Source organism: Harpia harpyja, chromosome 6 (assembly GCF_026419915.1).
Source record: "Harpia harpyja isolate bHarHar1 chromosome 6, bHarHar1 primary haplotype, whole genome shotgun sequence".
Taxonomy (NCBI): Eukaryota; Metazoa; Chordata; class Aves; order Accipitriformes; family Accipitridae; genus Harpia; species Harpia harpyja.
The window spans coordinates 64463827-64484793 of NC_068945.1; the positions used below are offsets into that span (position 1 = coordinate 64463827).

The 20967-nt window shown below is 41.0% G+C and overlaps 1 protein-coding gene across 6 annotated transcripts in view; it reads right to left on the reverse strand.

The window, feature by feature from the left end:
• CELF2 (CUGBP Elav-like family member 2) overlaps positions 1–20967 on the reverse strand; it is a 379009-nt gene that overhangs the window by 250192 nt on the left and 107850 nt on the right. For 2 of the 6 annotated variants that reach the window (XM_052790984.1, XM_052790983.1), the window contains exon 1: positions 13897–14322. The exons of 1 other annotated variant lie outside the window; for it this stretch is intronic. In XM_052790984.1, coding sequence (XP_052646944.1) covers positions 13897–14003 — 107 coding nt within the window. In that variant the 5' untranslated portion in view covers positions 14004–14322. Of the gene's footprint in view, positions 1–13896; positions 14323–20967 lie in introns of those variants that run through there. 3 more of the 6 variants (XM_052790985.1, XM_052790986.1, XM_052790988.1) reach the window with 3 other exon arrangements.

A 20967-nucleotide genomic window follows, 5' to 3' on the forward strand; every position in this document is an offset into this window, starting at 1 on the left:
GCGCCCCGCCAAACTTTGAGGGCGGGAAGAGCCACCTCAGCCCCAACGGCCGGCCGGCTGCCTCAGCAGCGCTGCCCCCACGGCCCCACGCTCACGGTTCGGGTGCGCACCCCCCCCCCCCACACCCCATTATAAGGCAGGGAGCCTTGCCCCCTCGCTCTTTTTTGCCGGACACCGGCCAACCCCCCCCCCCCCCCCCGCTTCCATTTCTACGAGCACACGCCAGTGGTTTGCACCTACCACCCAGTAGGGTAGGAAGGCGCGGCCGCCGCTGCCAAACTGGGAGCACTGGGAACGTTCAGGCAGGTTGCTCAGTACGGGCTCTCTTCCCCCTCAAATCCCTGCCCCGTTCGGACCTCGGCACCCAGTGAACGCTCCAAGTGATGTTACTGGCTCGCCAGAGACTGGTGGTAACTCTGGCCTCGCTGATCAAAAAATAGGGATTGAGAACAAGTAACGGCGGTAAATCCTTCCTCAGGGCTGCAACCTGCCAAAAGCCCCTTCCCAGCCCCGCTGCGCTCGGAGTTGGCCACAGCCAGCGCACAGAACCGACACCTCCGAGACGCACACAAAATTCCACGCACACAAATAGCTGGAGCCACCACCCCCCCCCCTCCGCTACCGCCCCCTGAAAATCTGTATAAATTTTCCTTTGCATCTCCAAAACCTACTTGCTTCAGTACAAAGCAGCTCCAGGCAAAAGAATATTAACATATTTACGAAGATTACTGGATGATCTGAGCTGTCTAGACAGACAAAACGTTTCTCTGCGTTGTGTGTGCTTCTCCTTCTGAATCTCTCTCCAGGTTTTATAATTTGATTTGTTCTGGATAATCAACACTTGAAAAAAGTAACAAACACAAACTAAAAACCACGACACTTAAACTTTTTGAAGAGTATCCGAAAATAAAATAAAATTGACCAATAAATAAATATGCCATCGGTCAGGCCAAGTTTTATTTAAATTTTGACCAGCGTCGATTTGGTAATAAAAATATAGACCAGGCGAATTTTCAGAGTCCAATTTATTGCACTAAGAGACCTTTCCATTTTAAACAGTTAAAAGGAAGAAAAACCCCTCAGGCTGCTAAAATTTTTGCCTACTTTGCAAGTCTAAAGAAAGAAAAGGTTCACTTTGCCCTCAGCGTAATCCCCGTAGGACAGCTGCAATCCTGAACAGATATCTATAGTGTTATTAATCTGCTCTGTTCTATATGTTCGCATACTGTCCTCATCACCATGGCACCTAAACATCTACGCAGAAATGCACAAAGCAAAGCTATGGCTCCTCTTCACTAAATTAATGGCGATTCCTCTACGCCACCCATCCATCGCAGCGCAGGACTATACGGCGGATAAAAAAACATAAGTGCGAAGTGGAAATAAAAGGAGAAACCAGCACAACTTTCTCCAGCTGGATGCAGCCACCTGGGTTTTGATCTGAGGCCTCCATGGTGGTTAATCCAGCCCAGAGCAGAGTTGGATTAACTTTCAATTTCAAGATCTTGCCACTGCAGAAGGGACAGGTTTTAGCTCAGAAGAAATACAGGCAGCTCAGTGAGGATGAAGTTATTCTTTTAAGTAAACGGTCTCCACCCCCACTTCACCCTGTGCGGCTGGATCTGTACCTCTTCGTCATCATTTTTTTTGGTACATGCTAAATCTAAGGGAACTTCAGTCTCACCAGCCTGTTGCTTTTAAGGACCACAGTCCCACCGCTGCTGACTGAAAAGTAAATCCACGCTTCGCACGGGATGCGAGGGGGGAGGAGGAGAGGATCACAAATAATTTTCCTTAAAATCTGTGTATGGAATAGTGAGATCTTTATAAATTTGCACCATTTCACAAGGTGTAAGTGCTTAAAAATGCTTCATTAAAACGTATGTTCTTTTGAAATATTTATTTTCCTTTTAATTACATGTGAATTAGCTGGAAGAAGCTGTAGGGAAGCCCTCTTACTGACTTAAGCCTTCTCAGCAGTTTGTTAAATTCTAGCCTCAAATCCCTTGAGGGAATAGTGGATTCAAAGCAGCTTTTAATCATACTATAAGGAGGGTGAAGTAGTATGTAAGTAGGTCATAGAGAAAGCATTACAAGTGCATAGGTTATTGCTTTAACAACTACAGTGTAACACACTTTTCAAAGCACATTTGCTTTTGCCATTTAAAAGTTACAGGCAGGAACAGGGTCAAATGCAAAAAGAAACCCTCTCTCTAAAAGATACCGAGATATGACTCAAGGAGTGCTTATAGGGAGAAACTGCATTCCAATAATTTGGTTCTCAAACATAAATTATGTGATGTCTACGTATGAATTAACTCTCAAACACAAAGGGCAAGTGGTGAAAACCAAAAAACAAAACCCTGAACATTTCACACGGTGTTACAGGCTCAGCTCCGTTATTTGCAACGTTAATGCCAGTTTCTTGACCGGCACATGTGCGCAAAATAGCAACTTTTGTTAAAAATGAAGGGGGAAATGGAAGCTTTGGTCCGTTACTATAGTACAGAAGGAAATGGGGAGGGGGAATGGCAAATGAAGCTGCATTGATTTTCACAGCATAAATCAGACAATAGATCTAAACACTGGCTTAGAGGAGCTGCATTATTGCTGCGCTATCGCTGCCCGCCGATATTAAGCTTTTTCAGCTGGTGGAGCATATGGCAGTTTTGAGGAAGGAACCTGGAATTTGGAATCAGCGATTCTCAGGCTTTAATCCTATTCCAGCTACAAATGTCGCCTCCTATCCATCCTCCCCTCATTTCAGAGGCCCAGACCCCGCTTGCCCCTGCAGTCGCATCGTTTTCTCTCTGTGCCTCGGTTTCTCCATAGGTCTAAGTGGGGCAGATGAAGCAATTCCACCTCACATTTGCAGATTAGTCATCGTTCAAGTGGCTTTTCAAACATAGAGCTATATGCAATTTCTTCAAACAGCTCAACCTTTGAAAACCGAACACCTCTTCAGAGCAAAAACCCAAAACCCGCAAAAAGTTCAGCTGGAGAAAGACAGGGGTTGAGCGGTGGATTGTTGTCGAGCGTATGAGCTCACTCTGACATCACTGCCCGTGGCTTTCCTTCGGCGAGAGACAAGGAGAGCAGGCACCCCCTTCCCTTCCAGATCCCGCAGCCAAATCCAGCGTGGAGCTCGCATCACGTCCCCGCGCTGGACCCCCTCCTCACCCTTTCCTTAATTGCCATTCTTTTAATCAACTTGCCCCCCCAGTATCGGGCCAAGGAAATGCTACTGTTGGAAGCACTTCAAGGGAAAGTTTCCGAATGACTTCACTCTCTGCCGAGCCTGCAAGGCAGTATGAAGAGAGTTCAAATCCTCTGCTTTATTCCCCTCTAAGCCAATGAACATGCTCGGGATTCAGCTTATCTCTGGCATCAAAGCAAGTTTCTAACAGAGGCAGCAGAAGCAGAGCTCAGCGACGGCGGTGTAAATTTGGAGCGGGCTCAAATGACTTCAGTGGAATCATTCAGGATCTTCCACTAATGCGAGGGGAAAAAGAAATCTGGTCCAGATAGCGTTAGTGAATGCAAATGAGGTGTTCGCTATCTTTCACAAAGAAATAACTTTCCAGGCAAACCATGAGCCTGGAAGCAGCAGCATGGCTAATAGCAGAAAGTACAGCATTTTGGTTTGTGTAGCGGGAAATGAGCCTACTTGCCTATAAGGGAGGAAGCCCATCAGCTTAACTTTTAGTAGCAGGCTTCTGGAGGGACAAGAAGCCGGGGGGGGGGGGGGGGGTAGAGAAAAAAGAAAAGCAAAACACACGAGCAGAAGTTACACAAAGCTTTTCAGGAGAGCTAAAAAACAGTGTAAAAGCTGTAAACAATTAAAGCAAAAAGTAGTGCATTTCTTTGAGTGGCAAAAAGTAATGGACCTGATTCTGCACCGGTTTACCATTTGTGAAGACTGTGATTATTTGTAACAAATCCGTCTTTGCCAGTTAGAACTAACATTGGCATAAAGTTTTGCATTACGAAGCCTTAACCTCCCAGTAAGGATCTTTTATTTGCGAAACCAAACACGCAACCATCTTCCCTTAATCTTATTTTGAGAAATAAAACAATTTGCATATAACTGAAACCCTTTTAAAAAGAAAATTCAATTATTGGTTAAAGCTGATCAATGAATTTTAAGTATTCAAATCTTAGCCACTTGTGAGGCTCGCCCCCCCACTTCCGTAGGCTATTGTAGCTAATCAGTAATTTTCAGAAATAAACGTCATTTAAAATTAGCCCTGTGAAAAGGTACCTCAAATTAAGCATTTCTAGAGCTTTCAATTGAAGCACATTGATATTATGTAAACTTGGTTGCTATAGTAAAACTTCCCACTCACTTCTTTTTTTTTTCTTCCTATTTTATACCACTGAAGAGGTGATTTCATCACACTGTGGGTATAAGGCCTTTGTTCCATTTTGTGGGTAATAACTCAATCTTTCCGAAAACAATTAGGCAAGGTTTTATGGCACAAGGCAGATGTTACATGTGATGGAGGGCTTTTAGGAAAGGCCTTTAATTTGGAGGAACGCCCTACTTAGTTAAGCATGCATATACTTGGGATAATCAACCATGACCCTCAGGTCCAATCCCGCATAGTGCTAGTGCTGAGCAGGAGCTGCCCAGTACCGTTTGCTCCAGTTGGGCTGGGCTATCCATGGCACTCAGCACTGTATTTAGCAAATACTAAAAAGTAAAGTAGTAACAAGTAAATATTTGCAAGACCAAGTTTTACCGTCCTGTTATTTATTTACAGCCCTGTTGAAGAGCATCGGTATCGATCTGTAGGTGTTGCCTTTGCGTAGTGCCTTGTGCATATAGACACAAGACCAAGGCTTTTGTCAACCCAGTCCTACCTCAACTTGACAGCAGGCATTGACTGTTTTTTCCTCTTTTTTCTTTTTAAATTTTTTTTTTCCTTTTTTTATGAACTACCTTATCTTCTCACCTGCTGACTGATTCCATCAACAACCACGACCCAAGCAGGAGAGAAACTGGGGCACTGTATGCACTGGGTAGAGCTGATTTCCTACTAGACAGCAGGTGCGTTATTTATGGTCAAAAAAAGCACCTTTCCAAACAACCCTGGAAGAGGGAACTTAATATTGTTGGATTTGGCTATTATATTATCTTCATGTGATAAAGTGTAATTTTGTATTACTTAGGATAGGAGGAATCACACATCTGGTGCTCTTGCCTGTGTTGCTGCGTCCTCATAATGTGCAAAAGCCCTGCTTATGCCTTCGCAGGGCAGGGGAAAAAGCCCACCCTAACAAAAAAACCTTCCTCCCCGCCATCCAAATCCACAGGAACAACTACTAGGAGACACAAAACCTTCCCTCGTTTTATGTATATTTGAGATTTCTGAAGATTTTTGCCCAGCTAGGGAGGCTGGTTACTGGGGGAGGTGCAGGATCAGGGAAGCGGATGGTGAGGATGGGCTGAACACAGCAAAGTGCGGGATCAGGAGGCGATGCTGGAGGGCAGCTCCAACTCCAAAAGCAATGGGCAGAAGCAAGTGTGAAGTTCTAACGTGGCATCAGCAAGGCAAGAGGTTGGGTAAGGGACATCAAATGAGACAGGAAGCCAAAAGTAGACTTATTTTTATAAACAAAATGTAAAGAAACCTGAGGGGTTTATTAAAATATCTGAATTAACCTACTGCACTTCTAACAACAGGATCTTCATAAGGTTAACCTCCATCTTCCCTTCTCATTCACTTCTACCACATATTTTTCTTACTTTTTCGCTGCAAATGATTGGATCTCACCTTACGCTCAGATTGTAACATCTTTAAGGTAGGAAATTTCACAGTTCTTTTGTTTTCATTTGTTCGTGAAGTGCCTAGCATACATCTCAGTCCTCAAAAATAACAAACAATCACCCTGATAACATGTAAAGTAACTATCTTTGTTTGACATCATTATTTCCCGCAGACAGAATCCATTAAACCTCAGACATGAAGGACGGAAAGAAAAGGCTCCTGCAGTAACTGTAAGGCATTTAGATGTGCAGAAAACTGCACTGTGCCTGGTTTTGGGTCCCATCCCCGTCCCCCCCCCCCCCCCCGCAAATGAACAGTGTAAGAATTGCTACATAGGTCAGATCAAAAGGTCCACCTAGTCCATGACCCTGCCTCTTGTAATGGCTTGTAATGGATGCAAAGAGAAAGAGCATGTGTATGGCAAGTGTACTGTGATCCTTCCCACCTTCCAGCCACAAGTGGCTGAGGGACTTCCTAGAGCCAAGGACTGCATCCAAACCAAGGTGTTTAACAGGCTCAAAATCACCGATTCAATTTTTTCCCCAAATTCTTTCTCCGAAAGGAACACCGATGAAGTCATATGTTTATTACTCCCAGAGCTGCCTGTTAAACAGGCGGTTCTTAAGGATTTCAGAGATTTGGGGCTCAGTACAACAAAGAGGAACATTGGCTTTCTTTTCTGAAGCAAAACATTAAACCCAACTTAGTGTTTAACATAAAATGTTTCACTTTGGTACAGTCACAATAATTCATCTGCAACTTTTTTAAAAAAACCCAACCCATTGATAAAACAATTCTGCAAGGGAAAAATGCGGAAACCATGAGGTTCCTAGGGCAGGCATCTAGTTTGGCATCCTTTTGTGAGAAAGGCTCTTTAGGAAAAATTTTGGTCACTTTGGATTGCTATATTTGGGGAGGGGGGTTAACTGAGTTGAATATATGTTCATCAGCTGTGCACAGACAAATCTCCATATGATTCATTGGAGCAGCACTGCAGAACACCTGGTGTTGCCGATGCAGTTCTGTTAGTGTTTTGTTATTTTTAAAGGGGGTTATATAACTCTCTCATTAAAATTAAATGTGGGCTGAAATGATGCAGGCAAATTCTCAAGCTTTAGAGTGAGCTTCTTCCTCGCAGTTTAGCTGAAAATAGATCATTTTTAGGCAGAAGAGAAGGAAAATGAAACCAAGAGGTTGTTACAGTTGAAAACCGAGTCTCTAAGAATTTAAGTTTTCTGATAATTCACCATTTCCTTTCTAGAGGGCCTCAATTCTTCAGATGCTGACCTGCAGCTTCCAGGGAGAGCAGGTGCAGGATTTGAATCTTAAATTCTCTCCGCAGCACAGCTATCGTATCATCCACAGCTATCTACACTTGCAAGTTTCAATTTCCAGATGATCTACATTCGGGTGCCCTTGCTTTTCTCTTCACTCCTCTATTTGTCTAAAAGGGGTAGTAAATTCCCATATCGTCTCTCTGATTTTCTATCATTTTTTTCCCCCTCCAACCCTCTTCTCTATCTTCCTCCCAGTGACAGACTGTTGTCTGGCATCCTCAAAGGCTGCTCTTGAAGATGACCTGCTGATTTGCTGCCATGGGAACTCCAGACCGAGGACTGCATTTACCCCTCGCACACCGAAGGGCACAAGCAACAGTTCCCCATACCACCCTTCTCGCCGGTAAAAGTTTCCCCTCCTCTATTTCAGAAGCCTTGCAGGGACATCAGAAGGCTGTGCCTTAAATAACAAGAGTGCTACAGCCTCTCCAGCATCCAGCAGCAGCCACTGCTGAATTATTCGGAGGAAGGTGAAAAAGTCTAACAGCATATGTGAGCATGCAAATTGCTTTTCAAAACTAGCGGAGAAAAAGCTTAGGCAGCAAAGCATGAGGCTTGAGAAAAACCCTCTCTAATATAATGGCAGAAAGCATTATCTTCGTATAAGTGCCATATTTAAAACTTCCTAAGCAATTTTATTGGTAACCCTATTCTTTTGAATCAGAGAGAGTTAACTTAAAATTAGGTTATTCTACCTGAATAAGGGACCCAGGCTAACACATCAGCCACTGAGTATGCTACATGGAGAGACAAGCAAGTAATTCTCTCCATTCCCCACCCTCAAAGACAATCCTGGGTGTTTTAATTGAAATAGAAGGATCATTTTTACTTGGCTGCATTTTGCAGGGCAGCTTGCGATCCACACTGTGTCAGTCTTGTCAGTGCACTGGCAGGTTTACAGACCTACGATACTTTCCTACAAGCACCGACTCATAATAGCCTAATCCGGTAATGTGGGCTTAATGCATAATATAATTTCACGAACCACCAAGAAAATGAGTGCAAATCTGGGAGTCGATGCTTTCCAGAAATGTCAATTTAGCCATTAGTTCAGAAACCCCGAAAATGGATCTGTCTGATATTAGCCCACAAAACGGTCACTGATCCTTAGACTATCAGAGAAAATAAAGTTGTGTGTGAGAACAGCTAAAAACCTTTTTACATCCTGCTCGAGCTGATTACTAGTTACGCTATCTCAGTCTCAAGACTGGAGTGAGAGATGAGAAAATTAGGGTCCAGACCAAGATTTACACAAAATTTGGGAAAATTCTTGCCCCCTTCCAGCCAATAAAGATAGTTAACCTTCAGTGCATCATTAACTTGCCACGAACAGTATTAAAGTGACTTTAATTGACACATATTACTTCTGCTGCAGAGTGAAATAACACAAAAGCAAAACAAAACAAAAGAAAAAAAAGCTTTTTGCCATGGCAAGAGTGTTAGGGGAAAAAAAAAAATCCCGTTTTTATTTCCTCTGTGAGGATGCCAGCAGTCCTGTTTCATAAACTCCAGTGATTCATCACCATCCCAGGCAGCCAATCATTCCGCAGGTCAAGTAGAAATGGGCTGTAGAGCCAGCAACTCCTGCTGCCCCGATAATGCATGTCATTCCAGGCATGGCGACATGCTTTCTCAACAGCTGCCATTTTCAGTTACCTTTTCTATGGCTGACATACAAGTAAATGTGTTGGAAGCAGTAAAACAGTCATAGGAAAGCAGTTGCAAAGATAAATAGCACCTGCACGTGATAATCTCTAATGTCATTAGAGAGGAAAGAAGGATGTGTTTTGAAACAGAATTTCTTTCTTCTGAAAGCATCACTTGACTTCGGGGGTTTATGTGAGTGTGTGTGTGACTGAGAGGGTTTTTTTTTTCTCCAATAAACATCCAGACATTCGTCTTGGTTATAAGCTTAACAGATATAACTAGGGGAAAGGGTGGGAAAAAAAAACCCCAAACACCCAGCATAAAAGAAAAAATCCTCTCGCAATTCACTTGTGAGAAAGATTTTGTATAGCTAGATTTTGCTTGAATTCAGTAATGCTCACTTTAAGAAGCACAACTGTTCTAATTACAGCAAAAGAAAAGGATTTTCTTCAGATGTTTCTTTTCGGTCTTTATTCCTTATCATCTAACTTACATTTCATGAACTACTTGTTCAATAACTGTCCTCTGAATTATATGTAGTTGAATACTTTTTTGCAGATGGAAACTGAGTGGGAGTTTTGAGGGCACAGGACTACAGAAATAAACACCCTCAATGAAAAAATGTTTAAACTTATGTGCACATGTCTATGTGTGTACATATGCACACAGATTTATACCTGTATATTAGGTACAGAGCGTGCATAACTTATATGCATATACCATGTAAAGACCCCGTGCCTGCACACAAATGGTAAAAAAAAAAAACCCAACCAACAAACTGTTCCCAATAACAGTGCTGGAACAAGATTTCAAATGCATAAGATTATCCATATTAATTTATGGTAATCTACAAATGAATGCTGCAGAGACAGTACAGGTTATCCAAAATGGTACTTGCATTTAATGAGAAACTACCACAAAATATCTTCAAGACAGATTTAGTTGCATCTTCTAATACCCCCTGAATTAATATCATGCAAAACACAAAGTACAAGCTATGTTTCCCCTTTGGAACAACTGGCTCTTGAAATGCCAATGGAAAGCCAAGCTTTTCTCTCCATACAAAGTCCTCTTAGCCATCTTGCTTTCAGATTTCATCAACTTAGGTGTTTTCAGGGCTGTAAGCAGTGAACTTTCCATCAGCAGCATCTTCAGCTAATTAACCCTCCTGATTACAATAATTAGTATTGATTCACTCCTGAATGACTTCTTAAGTATTCAAGCACAATCTACACTTGCAGTAAAACTTCTAGATATGAATATTAATTGATGCTCTCCTTTGTTTTTCAGCCCCAAAGGTATAGTTTGCAATCTTATATAGAATCATAGACTCATAGAATAGTTTGGATTGGAAGGGACCTTAAAGATCATCTAGTCCAACCCCCCTGCAATAAGTAGGGACACCTTCCACTAGACCAGGTTGCTCAGAGCTCCGTCCAACCTGATCTTGAATGTTTCCAGGGATGGGGCATCGACCACCTCTCTGGGCAACCTGTGCCAGCGTTTCACCACCCTCATTATAAAAAATTTCTTCCTTCTATCTAGTCTAAGTCTACCCTCTTTTAGTTTAAAACCATTACCCCTTGTCCTATTGCAACAGGCCCTGCTAAAAAGTTTGTCCTCATCTTTTCTGTAGGTCCCCTTTAGGTACAGGAAGGCTGCTATAAGGTCTTCCTGGAGCCTTCTCTTCTCCAGGCTGAACAACCCCAACTCTCTCAGCCTGTCCTCACAGGAGAGGTGTTCCATCCCTCTGAACACCTTCATGGCCCTCCTCTGGACTCGCTCCAACAGGTCCATGTCTTTCCTGTACTGAGGACACCAGAGCTGGACACAGGACCCCAGGTGGGCTCTCACCAGAGCGGAGTAGAGGAGCAGAATCCCCTCCCTCGACCTGCTGGTCACGCTTCTTGTGATGCAGCCCAGGACACGGTTGGCTTTCTGGGCTGCGAGCGCACATTGCCAGCTCATGTCCAGCTTTTCATCTACCAGAACCCCCAAGTCCTTCTCAGCAGGCTGCTCTCAATCCCTTCATACTTAAATTTGATAACAGAAACACTTCAGTTTTATTCTCATTTAACAAAGAGAATATTAACGTGTTGACGTTAGAGATCATTGTGGTTCATGAATCTGGAAAAAAAAAAAATATAGACAAAGACTCCAGGCTAATAAATAAAGATAATTCAATTCCATTTCCTCTAGCAGCATGGAAAGCCAGTTCCCACATTAAGACCTATCCTGCTCTTGCTCTGACAGGTAGGACCGAGAACGGTCTTTCTTTTTGACATTACACCTGATCATTGCAAGAACAAATAACAACTCATGTAGAGTCTGAATTAGCTCTCTTAGCACGGTTGTGGAAACAGATGTTGCCAAGTTTGACAACTGCAAGGCACCACATTGCTTTCTGAATGGGTGAGATTCAAAACAGGTAACGCTAAGGACACCTGCGATGTTCAAGCGTAAGATCTCTAAACCTTTACAGTCTCTCAAAAGCCAACACTTCTGTTAAAGCATGCTAAGAAATGGCTTGTGTTACAGATTTGCTTCACCTTCTTTGATGTTAATAATAATTGTTATGGCTCAAAAAGCAATATTTCAGTAAATATGCATAGAAAGAAATTTTGGGGGGAGTAGGGTTCACACTGAATAATTCAAAAATTAGTCTTTGATGTGAATGCAATGTCCGAAAATACCCTTGGAAAAGAACAAAGTAATTGGCAATCCAAGACAAAAACCTGTAGTACATGTATTTTATGCAGCATTTTATCTGATAACATAGGAACTACTATAAGTTTAATATGAACTCACCTGTAAGAAAAGTGCTTAGGAAGCAGTTTTAGTATTGAATAGTCCTTAAAAGTGGCAGCTGGGTATGCTGCCCAGGTGTCTGGTGGTGGCTGCTACAAAAGTGGCATTCACCCTACTCCGGGCAATCACTAACAGGGCATTTCCATGTAACCGAGAGCGAGGGATTCACTTTATTGACACTCACAAAGGGCAGCAGCTGCTAGAAAGCCCAGGCTGCAGGAGGATAACTTGAGAAAAAAATACCCCCCCCTCCAGTTCTGGCAGAGTAAAGCAGTTGTGAACGAGTTAATGTTTGTCTCGAAAGAAGTTCTTCCAAGAAAGTGAATTGTAGCATGGTCCCATTATATTAAACACCATCCTTGCTTTCTTCATGTTTATGCACAACACACAGCACGCAAGTACTACCTGATAATGCATAACCTCTAGGCTTCTAGAGTATTTTATGTGATATTACCTTTTTGTTCACATAAACTCTTTCCTATTGATTTATACCACCTCAACACACAAGGGAAGGAGATGCAACAACAACAAAAATGCAAACCAGCATAGCAAGTACTCAGAGTCTCCCCATAAAACATTTTTTTGTTGTTGAAAATACATGCTTTAGAGAGCTGTGATGACTATCAATAAATCTTTAATGTCTTTTTTTTTTTAATTAAGGGGTCCAAGAGACCCCCTCAACCCATATAAATCATGCACTAGAATGCAGTTTTTAAAAAAGCATGAAACCCCTACAATTAATTGATCTAAGCAAAAAATAGAAACCAATCTCTCTTTTCTCTCAGAAAATTATTATAATTATTCCTAAAAGTAATACATTTACTTAACATGTAAAGTATGTAAAGACTTTAAACAGTTTCAGAAACTCCACAGACTGATGACACTTCATTTTAAGACACAAGCTGCTGTCCAAGTAGTAACTCAAAATTTTTCAAAAGCTTTATAACAATTTCTTTTCATAATGCATAAGGTACATGAGCATTTTGCCAAATTCAAACCCCAAATTGTTAACTGTTCTAATGCTAAACTATGACTAGCTAAACAGAAAGATAATTCATGAAATGTCATATGAATAATTTGTTAGATTTTGGGATAAGAATCATCCAGGTAAATTATTCTGCCTGACCTTAAAAATTCTAACGTATGCTAATAGCTGGATTATAAAAATGGAAAGTAGCATGGGCTCCCACTTTGAGATCTGATTTATCATTTTTATTGCATTTTCATTGCCTAAACAAAATTAGGAACAGTATCTTCAAAACAGCAGTTAAAGTTGATACGATCAGGCATAAAATCAGGCAAGGGCACATTTGGCAACTATGTGTTTGCCAGATTGACAGCAGTATTGTAAGCTTTCAGAATCAATAAGTTTTCTTGCCACAGTTAAAGGAGAGGTTAGTAATAAATCTCCAACTTAATGCAATAGGCATAATTGTAAGATACAAACCTCCCCCTCCCTGCACTACTAGCAGCAGATATCAAATGAAACAACCGTCACAAAATAGGCAATGCACTTCATATTCTACCGTATATACAAAAAGATTAAGGGAAATGAAAAGGGGGCTGAGAAAAGGAAAGAAAAAAAAAAAACCCAAACCACCCCATCACCAGACATATATTAAGCTAGTTTGACAGCACCATTGTTCAGTTGTCCCATTGTCAGACCAAAAGATGTATTCAATGCTACAATGTCTGCTAGCAAATAAACAAAAGACTACATTTTTCAAAGCGGGGTGCCAATTCTAGCATAATTCTGTGTGTATGTGCGTGTGTGCGTGTGTCTGCGTGTGTGTGTCTCTGAAAAGAGTAGTCGATGCTCGCCCCCCGCTAAACCTTGGAACATTAGAGAATATATGTGTAATCTCACATATGGGAGTATTTAGGTATTTTTAAAACATCTTTAAGTGGTAAAGACTAGGTAGAGCATTAGTAACTATTTATATAGGCTAAGTGAAAATTAAAGTGGTATTTAGGGCACTAGCTCTAATATGGAGTCTCCCTGAGCTTTTTCCATGCTTATTCCATGCCCAGTGCATAATAATGAAGCAGGCAGAAATATTGCAAAGGAGGTGATAAAAGAAATACCAGCTTTCATTTAGGGGGAGGAAAAAAAAAAAAAAAAGATATATTTATTTTTTTTCCTCCTTGCCCTCTCCGTACATTTGTCATCATACATGAAATGTGCGATTCTAACTAGTGGAAAATGCTACTTGCACACAGCAATGCCTGTCTTTTCCTTTAAATAGGGAAACTACTTAATACACAGCACGGTTATAGTTGCAGCGGGCCCAGGCAACTCGAAAGCACGCGTTAAAACAAAGGAGACAACATACCTTAAAAGCAGCTCCTCATTTCTCATAGTAACAGCGGATTTGGGACAGCGCATGCTTTCTGCACCGATATTCTCAACAAAAGCCAGTTCAGAAGTACGCTCAAACATCAATGCCACAGTAGCTACTCACTAATGGCTACTCTTTCTCTCTTTCTCTCTCTAGTCAGACGCTGAGTGGTGGAGCAAAGGGGCCCCTGCAGATTCACTAAGCAGAAATAATCCTCTCTGACAAGTTATGTTGTCTGGGCATATTTTACATTAATGCACTGTGCTGCCTATAGGGGTCTTGTTTGCGTTCACTCTAGCCTAGCTGGTGTTAGCTCCCTTAATTACCATCCAAAAAAAAATTACAACATCCCCCCACCCCTCCCTACAAAAAAAAAATATATATATATATATATCTATAACTGAAAGAAAAGGGGGGAAAAATCTATGGGTGAATGGGGGAAGGCTTTCCCTCTCTGGAAGGATGCATGCTTGATATGGATCTTTTGTTTGCCCTGCAAACTCAGTGAATACAGTGGCAAACAGATGCTGTGGCTCATGAGGCTTGTGCACTTTAAGGGAATTGGGTTAGAGGCTCTTTCTGGGGCTCTGGAGTCGCAGCTGGAGCTCTTGCTCTCTCCCTCCTTCCCTTCCCTGTTCAAGGCTGAGTGCCTTTATGGGACCTGCCAGCTCACATCAGAGAGACTGGGGAGCATTAATGCAGGCACCTGGGGATCTTCTTCAAGTTTTCAGTTCTTCTTGGCAATTTTAACCCCTCCAAAACACAAATCCAAACCCCCTCCAATTTTAACCCCTCCAAAACAACTCAGTTACTAAGTAACTGAGTTAGCTTTAACCGGTAGCCTTACACTTGGCTTTGGCAGAGTTCTCACAGATGGGAAAGGGTGTTGCATTATTCAATGATTTACTCACTTCCTATGTATGAAAGGAACTATAGTGTGACACTGATTTCAGGGAAACGGCCTCTTTGGCCCTACTTGGGAGATCGCCATGTAATTTGTAGAAACAGGTTGTGGTCTTCCCAGTTGCCAAGGTAGTCAAAGAGAGGTTTATTTTCACATCTTGGTTTCAACTTCTGCTGGATAAATCTTTAAACCATGCAGCTACTTTTGAGGCAGGAGGATGGTTGGGGGTTTTGGTGTTTTTGTTGGTTTTTTTTTATAAAATCTACATCAGATACTTGAGTAGGTGTTTATTTAGTAGACTGAAAAAGTCAACAAGACCGTGATGCTTTTTTCAGTCAAAGGCTTCTCTGCACCACTGGGGCAGTAAAATGCATCTTAAAAATGACTGTAATTTCCTCTGAGGTCCTGTTAACATAAGAACATGCAAAACTCAATAAACATGAATCGCCCCAAATCAACAACTAGTCAAAAAGCCCAGGAGGAGTCAAATACACTGAGCTAGAAATAGATCTGGACCTCAAAAGTTGAATTCAAACTTCCATAGACTTCTGGCTATGTCTGTGGTAGGTCTGAACCTCTTTTCCTACATTATATATTAATGCCTTAAAAGATACTGCTACAATATCCTGACGCACTGCTACCGCTTCTAATTCCTTAACGGAAGTTGGCATTTAGGGACTTGATCTTTTTGGTAAACTTGAGTCTGGCAATGAAGGCAAAGAGGGAGCAGTCACCAGTATAAATATACTTACAGCAAGATCTTGCCTTTCTGATACCAGCTGTAAACTTCTATTAAGGTCATAAATTGTTTGTAACAGAAACGATCCTTTTGTTCTACACTTCTTATTGAGCACTGCAAGACCTTGGGATTAGTTTCAGTCATTCTGATATAATATTTGTCAAATGACCAAAAGACAAGTTAAAAAACAAACCGAGGCATAATCTATTTTTAATGAGGTAGAGGGAAAGAGCTGAAGATGGTAGTTTAGGAAACATGGATATCATGAAGGACTGCAAGTCAAGAGAAGACAGGTTTCAATTTGCTTCCCTTTTCATCTACAAAACATGACTGGGATTCTAGTTGCTCTTGTAATAAAAAATAATAAATCATTTTAATGATTAGCAATTCAAACCAATTCCATGTTAAAATGTCATGCTCCAAGGTCAACTGAGACAACATAGCTTGTACTTCATGCTAAAAATATCTGAACAGTCATGGAAGGCGGCCAGGAAAATATTCAACCAACATGACAAATCCCATACCTCCTGCCCCAAATACTAAATCCATTACTACCATTTCAGGCATGGCCACCAGCACTCCAGATTCCTCCTCTTTCACTGTTCACCTCCAAATGACTTGTGCCCAGCATAACTCACCGTGATGCCTGGGCTGCTCCAGACCAGTCTCGTGCTCGTGAGACTGATGTATGAGAAGAAGCAAATACCAGAGTACGCTACAGAATATACAGCTGAACGGGAAGTGTCAAACAGTCTGATAAACTGCTACAGTTTTCCAAAAATATGGCAAGGATCAGCATCTTAAGACACTACCAGCTGAGGGAACAAAGCTTTCTTTTCAGGCCGGAGTAGAATGGCTCACACAGAGCCCTTTGGTGGGGAATCAATGGGCTTCTGTTGGGCGGCTCCACACAGTTGCAAGTTCTTGATCGTTTCTGTACTTAGAAAGAAGGCGAAGCAGCAGCAATAGGAAATAAAGTGAAGTATTATGGAGGGACTCATCTATGGCCAAAGGAATAAATAAAGAAAAAGAAAATAAAATCCACAAAGCGGTAACACAGACAGACAAAAAGAACCTACGCTTTCTATCACACATAATGAAACATCTGACAGAACAACATCTGCAGAGGGATCACAGCTGCTGAGGATGAGAGGGAATATGAGCATTATTTTTCAATTGTAAGATATACTAAGCAGGAGTGCCTTTAAAATAATATGGCTAAAGGGAAGATTAAACCAGATGCACAGGGCTATCTGGCTTCTTTCAAGATGAAAGTCCAGCTGTGGAGTTTAAATTCAACATTTAACATGAAATAGATTGTAGATTCATAACCGATACGTATATATTGCAGAATGTTCTGTGCGAATTACATACAGTGGAAATTTAATAGTTTTGTTACCCTGTATTTAATGTAAACCCAAGCTTTCTACGTCTGGCCTACGAGTTTGCTAAACTAATTATGTGATGTTGCAAATCCTTGAAAGGCCACAGCAGTACCAATCGTTTACAGAGGCAAAACGATCAAAACTTCTGTGGCAAACCAGTAACAATGAGCAATTCATATCAATTAAAAATATGCCTTCTGCTCTCTATTTCTACTTCAGGTTCTTCTTTGACCATTCCATTTGTTTACGGTATTTTAAAAATATTCAGAAGCCCAAAATGCAATGGCATTTTGCTACACTAAACAAGCAATACTACCAGCTAAGCAATGAAATACATTTCACAACAGAGAAATGGTGGACAAGTGTCCAGGACAACAGCCCAAAAATCATGAGTGCAATCATGAGAGGAGTAGAAAGCCCTGATTTATTTTCCCATTTTACCACACATCCCCGTGTCAGATCTTATGCAAGCCAATTAACCTTGTGCTCACATCTCCATCTTTAAAATGGAAAAACCCAATAAACTCCAGAGCAGTGTGGCAATAATGCAGAACACTAAAGCTGTATAAAACAGTGTATTATTGTGAGTCACACAAACATTTAAAATACATCTTCTCCTCACAAGAGAGACTTGCAGTCTCAATTATCTGCTGTTCTGTGCAGTTATTTAGGCTCAAATCACATTTGTTTTGTGTAGGTGTGAAAAGCTACTCTTTAATCTGATAGCATTTTACTGTTTTAGACTGCTAAATCCCACCTTTGAAGTTGAGCAATTAGTCTAAGCTAGTCATCTAGGGTTTCTCTATTGTCACTGAGGAGAGATTAGTTATACTAAAGAGCATTACCATCTCTCTCCATTGACTACAAAGGGATTAGGTCCCTAACTTTTAGATACATATATTAGGTAAGTTGAATCTCACCTATGTGCCTAAAACGTAGGTGAGAAATCCCATGCTTCTGTTCCAGCATTGCCAGCGCATGTCCCTGTGCTCCACACCACTGCCAGCGCTCTGGGCACGCTGCGACCACGGTGCAAGTGCAGCTCAGATACCTTGAGCATGTCTGGCACTTCCAGATGTAGCTGTCACCTGCCTGCAGGACATCTACAGCAATCAAGTTGTAGCTAGGCAAGACTACCAGGTCCGACGTGGACCTATACATTACACCTATGCAAAGTTTGAAGTAGAAAGGCAATTGGCCTCTACTTCAGAAATGGAGCATGTGGAGCCTTTCCAGCATGCTTTGAGAAAGCAGACAGTTCATTTAGGTATCTCCTCCTAAAATCTCCTAGAAAAAGGAGCAACTCATTGCCTGCAGCTCTTATGTTATTAGAAATTGTGGAACAGGAGACAAGGTGTTGCTAGAACTAGAGTATTTTGGACCACTTCACTGGTGAATGTGAATAACAAGAAATGGGCTATTACTCAAAAAGCTGTATCTCATTAGGCTTTACCTCTGCTCTTATTGAGGTTTTTGTTAATTTTTATCTAGAACAAATTATTGCATATTTGCCTCTGTTTCCTCTGTTGATTTATTTTTTGTTTAGACAGCTTTTAAGATAGCTGTAGGTGGGAGATCAAATTTGGTCCCGAACTCCAACAACCTGACATCTAAGATACTACTTTTATCAGGAGAGCAGTAAGCATGTGGTATTAGACTGTACTGCATTTACTATTTGTATTACACATGTACATGCAGGTGGAGAAGTTTCTTTACAGGCTATGAAAACACGAGACACAGTGACACGGTTCCTCACCAGTAAGTATCTTAATACAATTTCATGGTAAAACCATATCGATCAGCTGTAGAGGCAGTGGCACGTGTGCAGACCATGGTGTCCTCAGGACAGATACTAACTCTGTATGCGTTGTGTGCGTTAATCATACCCACAGTACCTGCGGGTGTCATCTTTGTGCGCAGGAAAAGGAAAATTATTTTCAAGCTCCTGCAGTAGAGATGCAGCAAATCATAGTTTTTTGGTTTAAGCAGGCAACAAAAACAGTCTAACGTTTGGCAACGCCTCCTTTTGCCTGTTTTGGTAGATCTTTTAGATTATATGCCTAGCTTTCCTAGCTGAGTCATGGGGGTAGTAATTACTTACAGACCTATGGGTCAGTCTGGATGATGCAAAAGGTCTTTGCTAGCCTTACTTTTTCACCTGGGAGCATCCGAGGAGCATCATGAAAATTAAATAGTGCAGACAGAAAATACAGAAGTACAAAATGTTGTGTGAGTGCTGAAGATTAATATTTGGGCAGTAGGGGAACAAAAAGTTTCATATTCAAAATATACAGCATGACTGGTATCCACTGCTTCTCCCTGTTAGAAAAGGTGTGCGCTGCCTCCCTCTAGCATTCAGCAGTGCTGACTCTGCATCTCAGCATCTGGAAGACAGAGGCACCAGAAGGAACAACACCCTCCTATTTACTTAAACGATGTGCTCTAGAGCTTCCCCCACCTCGACAGGGAAGGGGCAAAAATTGCAGCTTGTGCAAATCACAAATTCTAACACATAAACACAGATCAGTGTGTTTTTTAAAGACAATACATCACTCGAAACAACTCACAACTGGCCAGGTTGTGATTACAGACATGGCTACTCTACAAAGCAAATAATTTCTTTGGAAAGATCTACATGTCGTAAGAACATCTGGCCTGTAACTAAAGGGAAGGAGGAGAAAGCTGATCAAAAGAGCAAAGAGAAACAGACGAGGCAACAGAGCACTAGATCTGAGAGAAAGAGAGAGAAAAGAAGGGAGAGAGAGAACAAACACAGCTGGTTATGGAAGCATTTATTTTCTGCTTTAATTTAAAGTCTATTTAAGGTATAAGTAGAATCTGCTCTGTCTAAACAGGAATATCTTTATTTTACACTTGTAGTAATGCCAAGATCATCACTTTTAGATGTGCCATGTGGAATACCAAAGACCTTGTGTTCTTGTGAGCCACAATCTAAAGAAAGTGAACTTGCACAATATATACAAATGTATAAAGTGTGTATATTAACACACATGAATGAACATGAAAAATGTTAATAATTACAGATGAGAATTTAATGGCTACTCATCCTCCTAAGTTAAAATTAGAAATAGAACCACATCTAACAGTTCTATCGAGCCTATTTTAAAATGATCTTATGGTGCTCTACGCAGAAGGTTCATTTCACACATCCATGAAGTGTATCCAACACTAGGGATGAATGTGGATGTTTAAAAACAAGATACCACCAGAGAGAGTGATGTTCAGCAGAAACTCATGTACAAGTGAAACTGAGGAAGGAGTTTAATTTCTCGTATCTGGGATCCAGATGACTGGACACATCTACCAAGAGAATCTTTAGCAATGAATGTGATGTGTAAGTGGACTTTACTCCTACACTATCCAACATGAAATATAGGCTTATTGGAACAACTCATCCTCCATCGAGTTGCCTGAAAAGTAGGTAATATGGCATTGTCCTATATGGAAAGGAAACAAACTGAAAGTTGTATAATTCAAATTAGAGGAAGTGATCTTAGGTTGCAAATACTGGTTGAGAACTCTTGATTCATTATCTGATAATAGCCAGACTTTGAAGGAAGGAGTATTTACAGAATATATATTTCCTTTTACATATACTCTGAAGGAAAGGAAGTGGGTCAATTTATATACGGTTGTCATAAAAATAAAACTAATAACTACAAAATAATTTTTATGATTTTATAAATGAATTAGCACCAACACTTGTTTCAGCAGCTTTTACCCTCCCTAATTAATTCTATTGTGTGATAGGCAAAAAAAAAAAATCACATCACTTTTTTAATACTTTAAACTCCCTACCTAACATTTTTTATCCAAAGGATGCTCTTCCTCTCTCTCTTCCTTTTTTTTTTTGGTCTTTAAAAATCTATTAGCATTGATTAAAAAGAAATAGCTGGGGTATAAATCTTCAGTTAGATTTACTACACAATACATTTTTCTTTGACCTTTCTCATGTCATCTGACACTTGACAATTTTGTGCAAGATGTTAAAAAATTACTGGGGATTTTTGGTGATT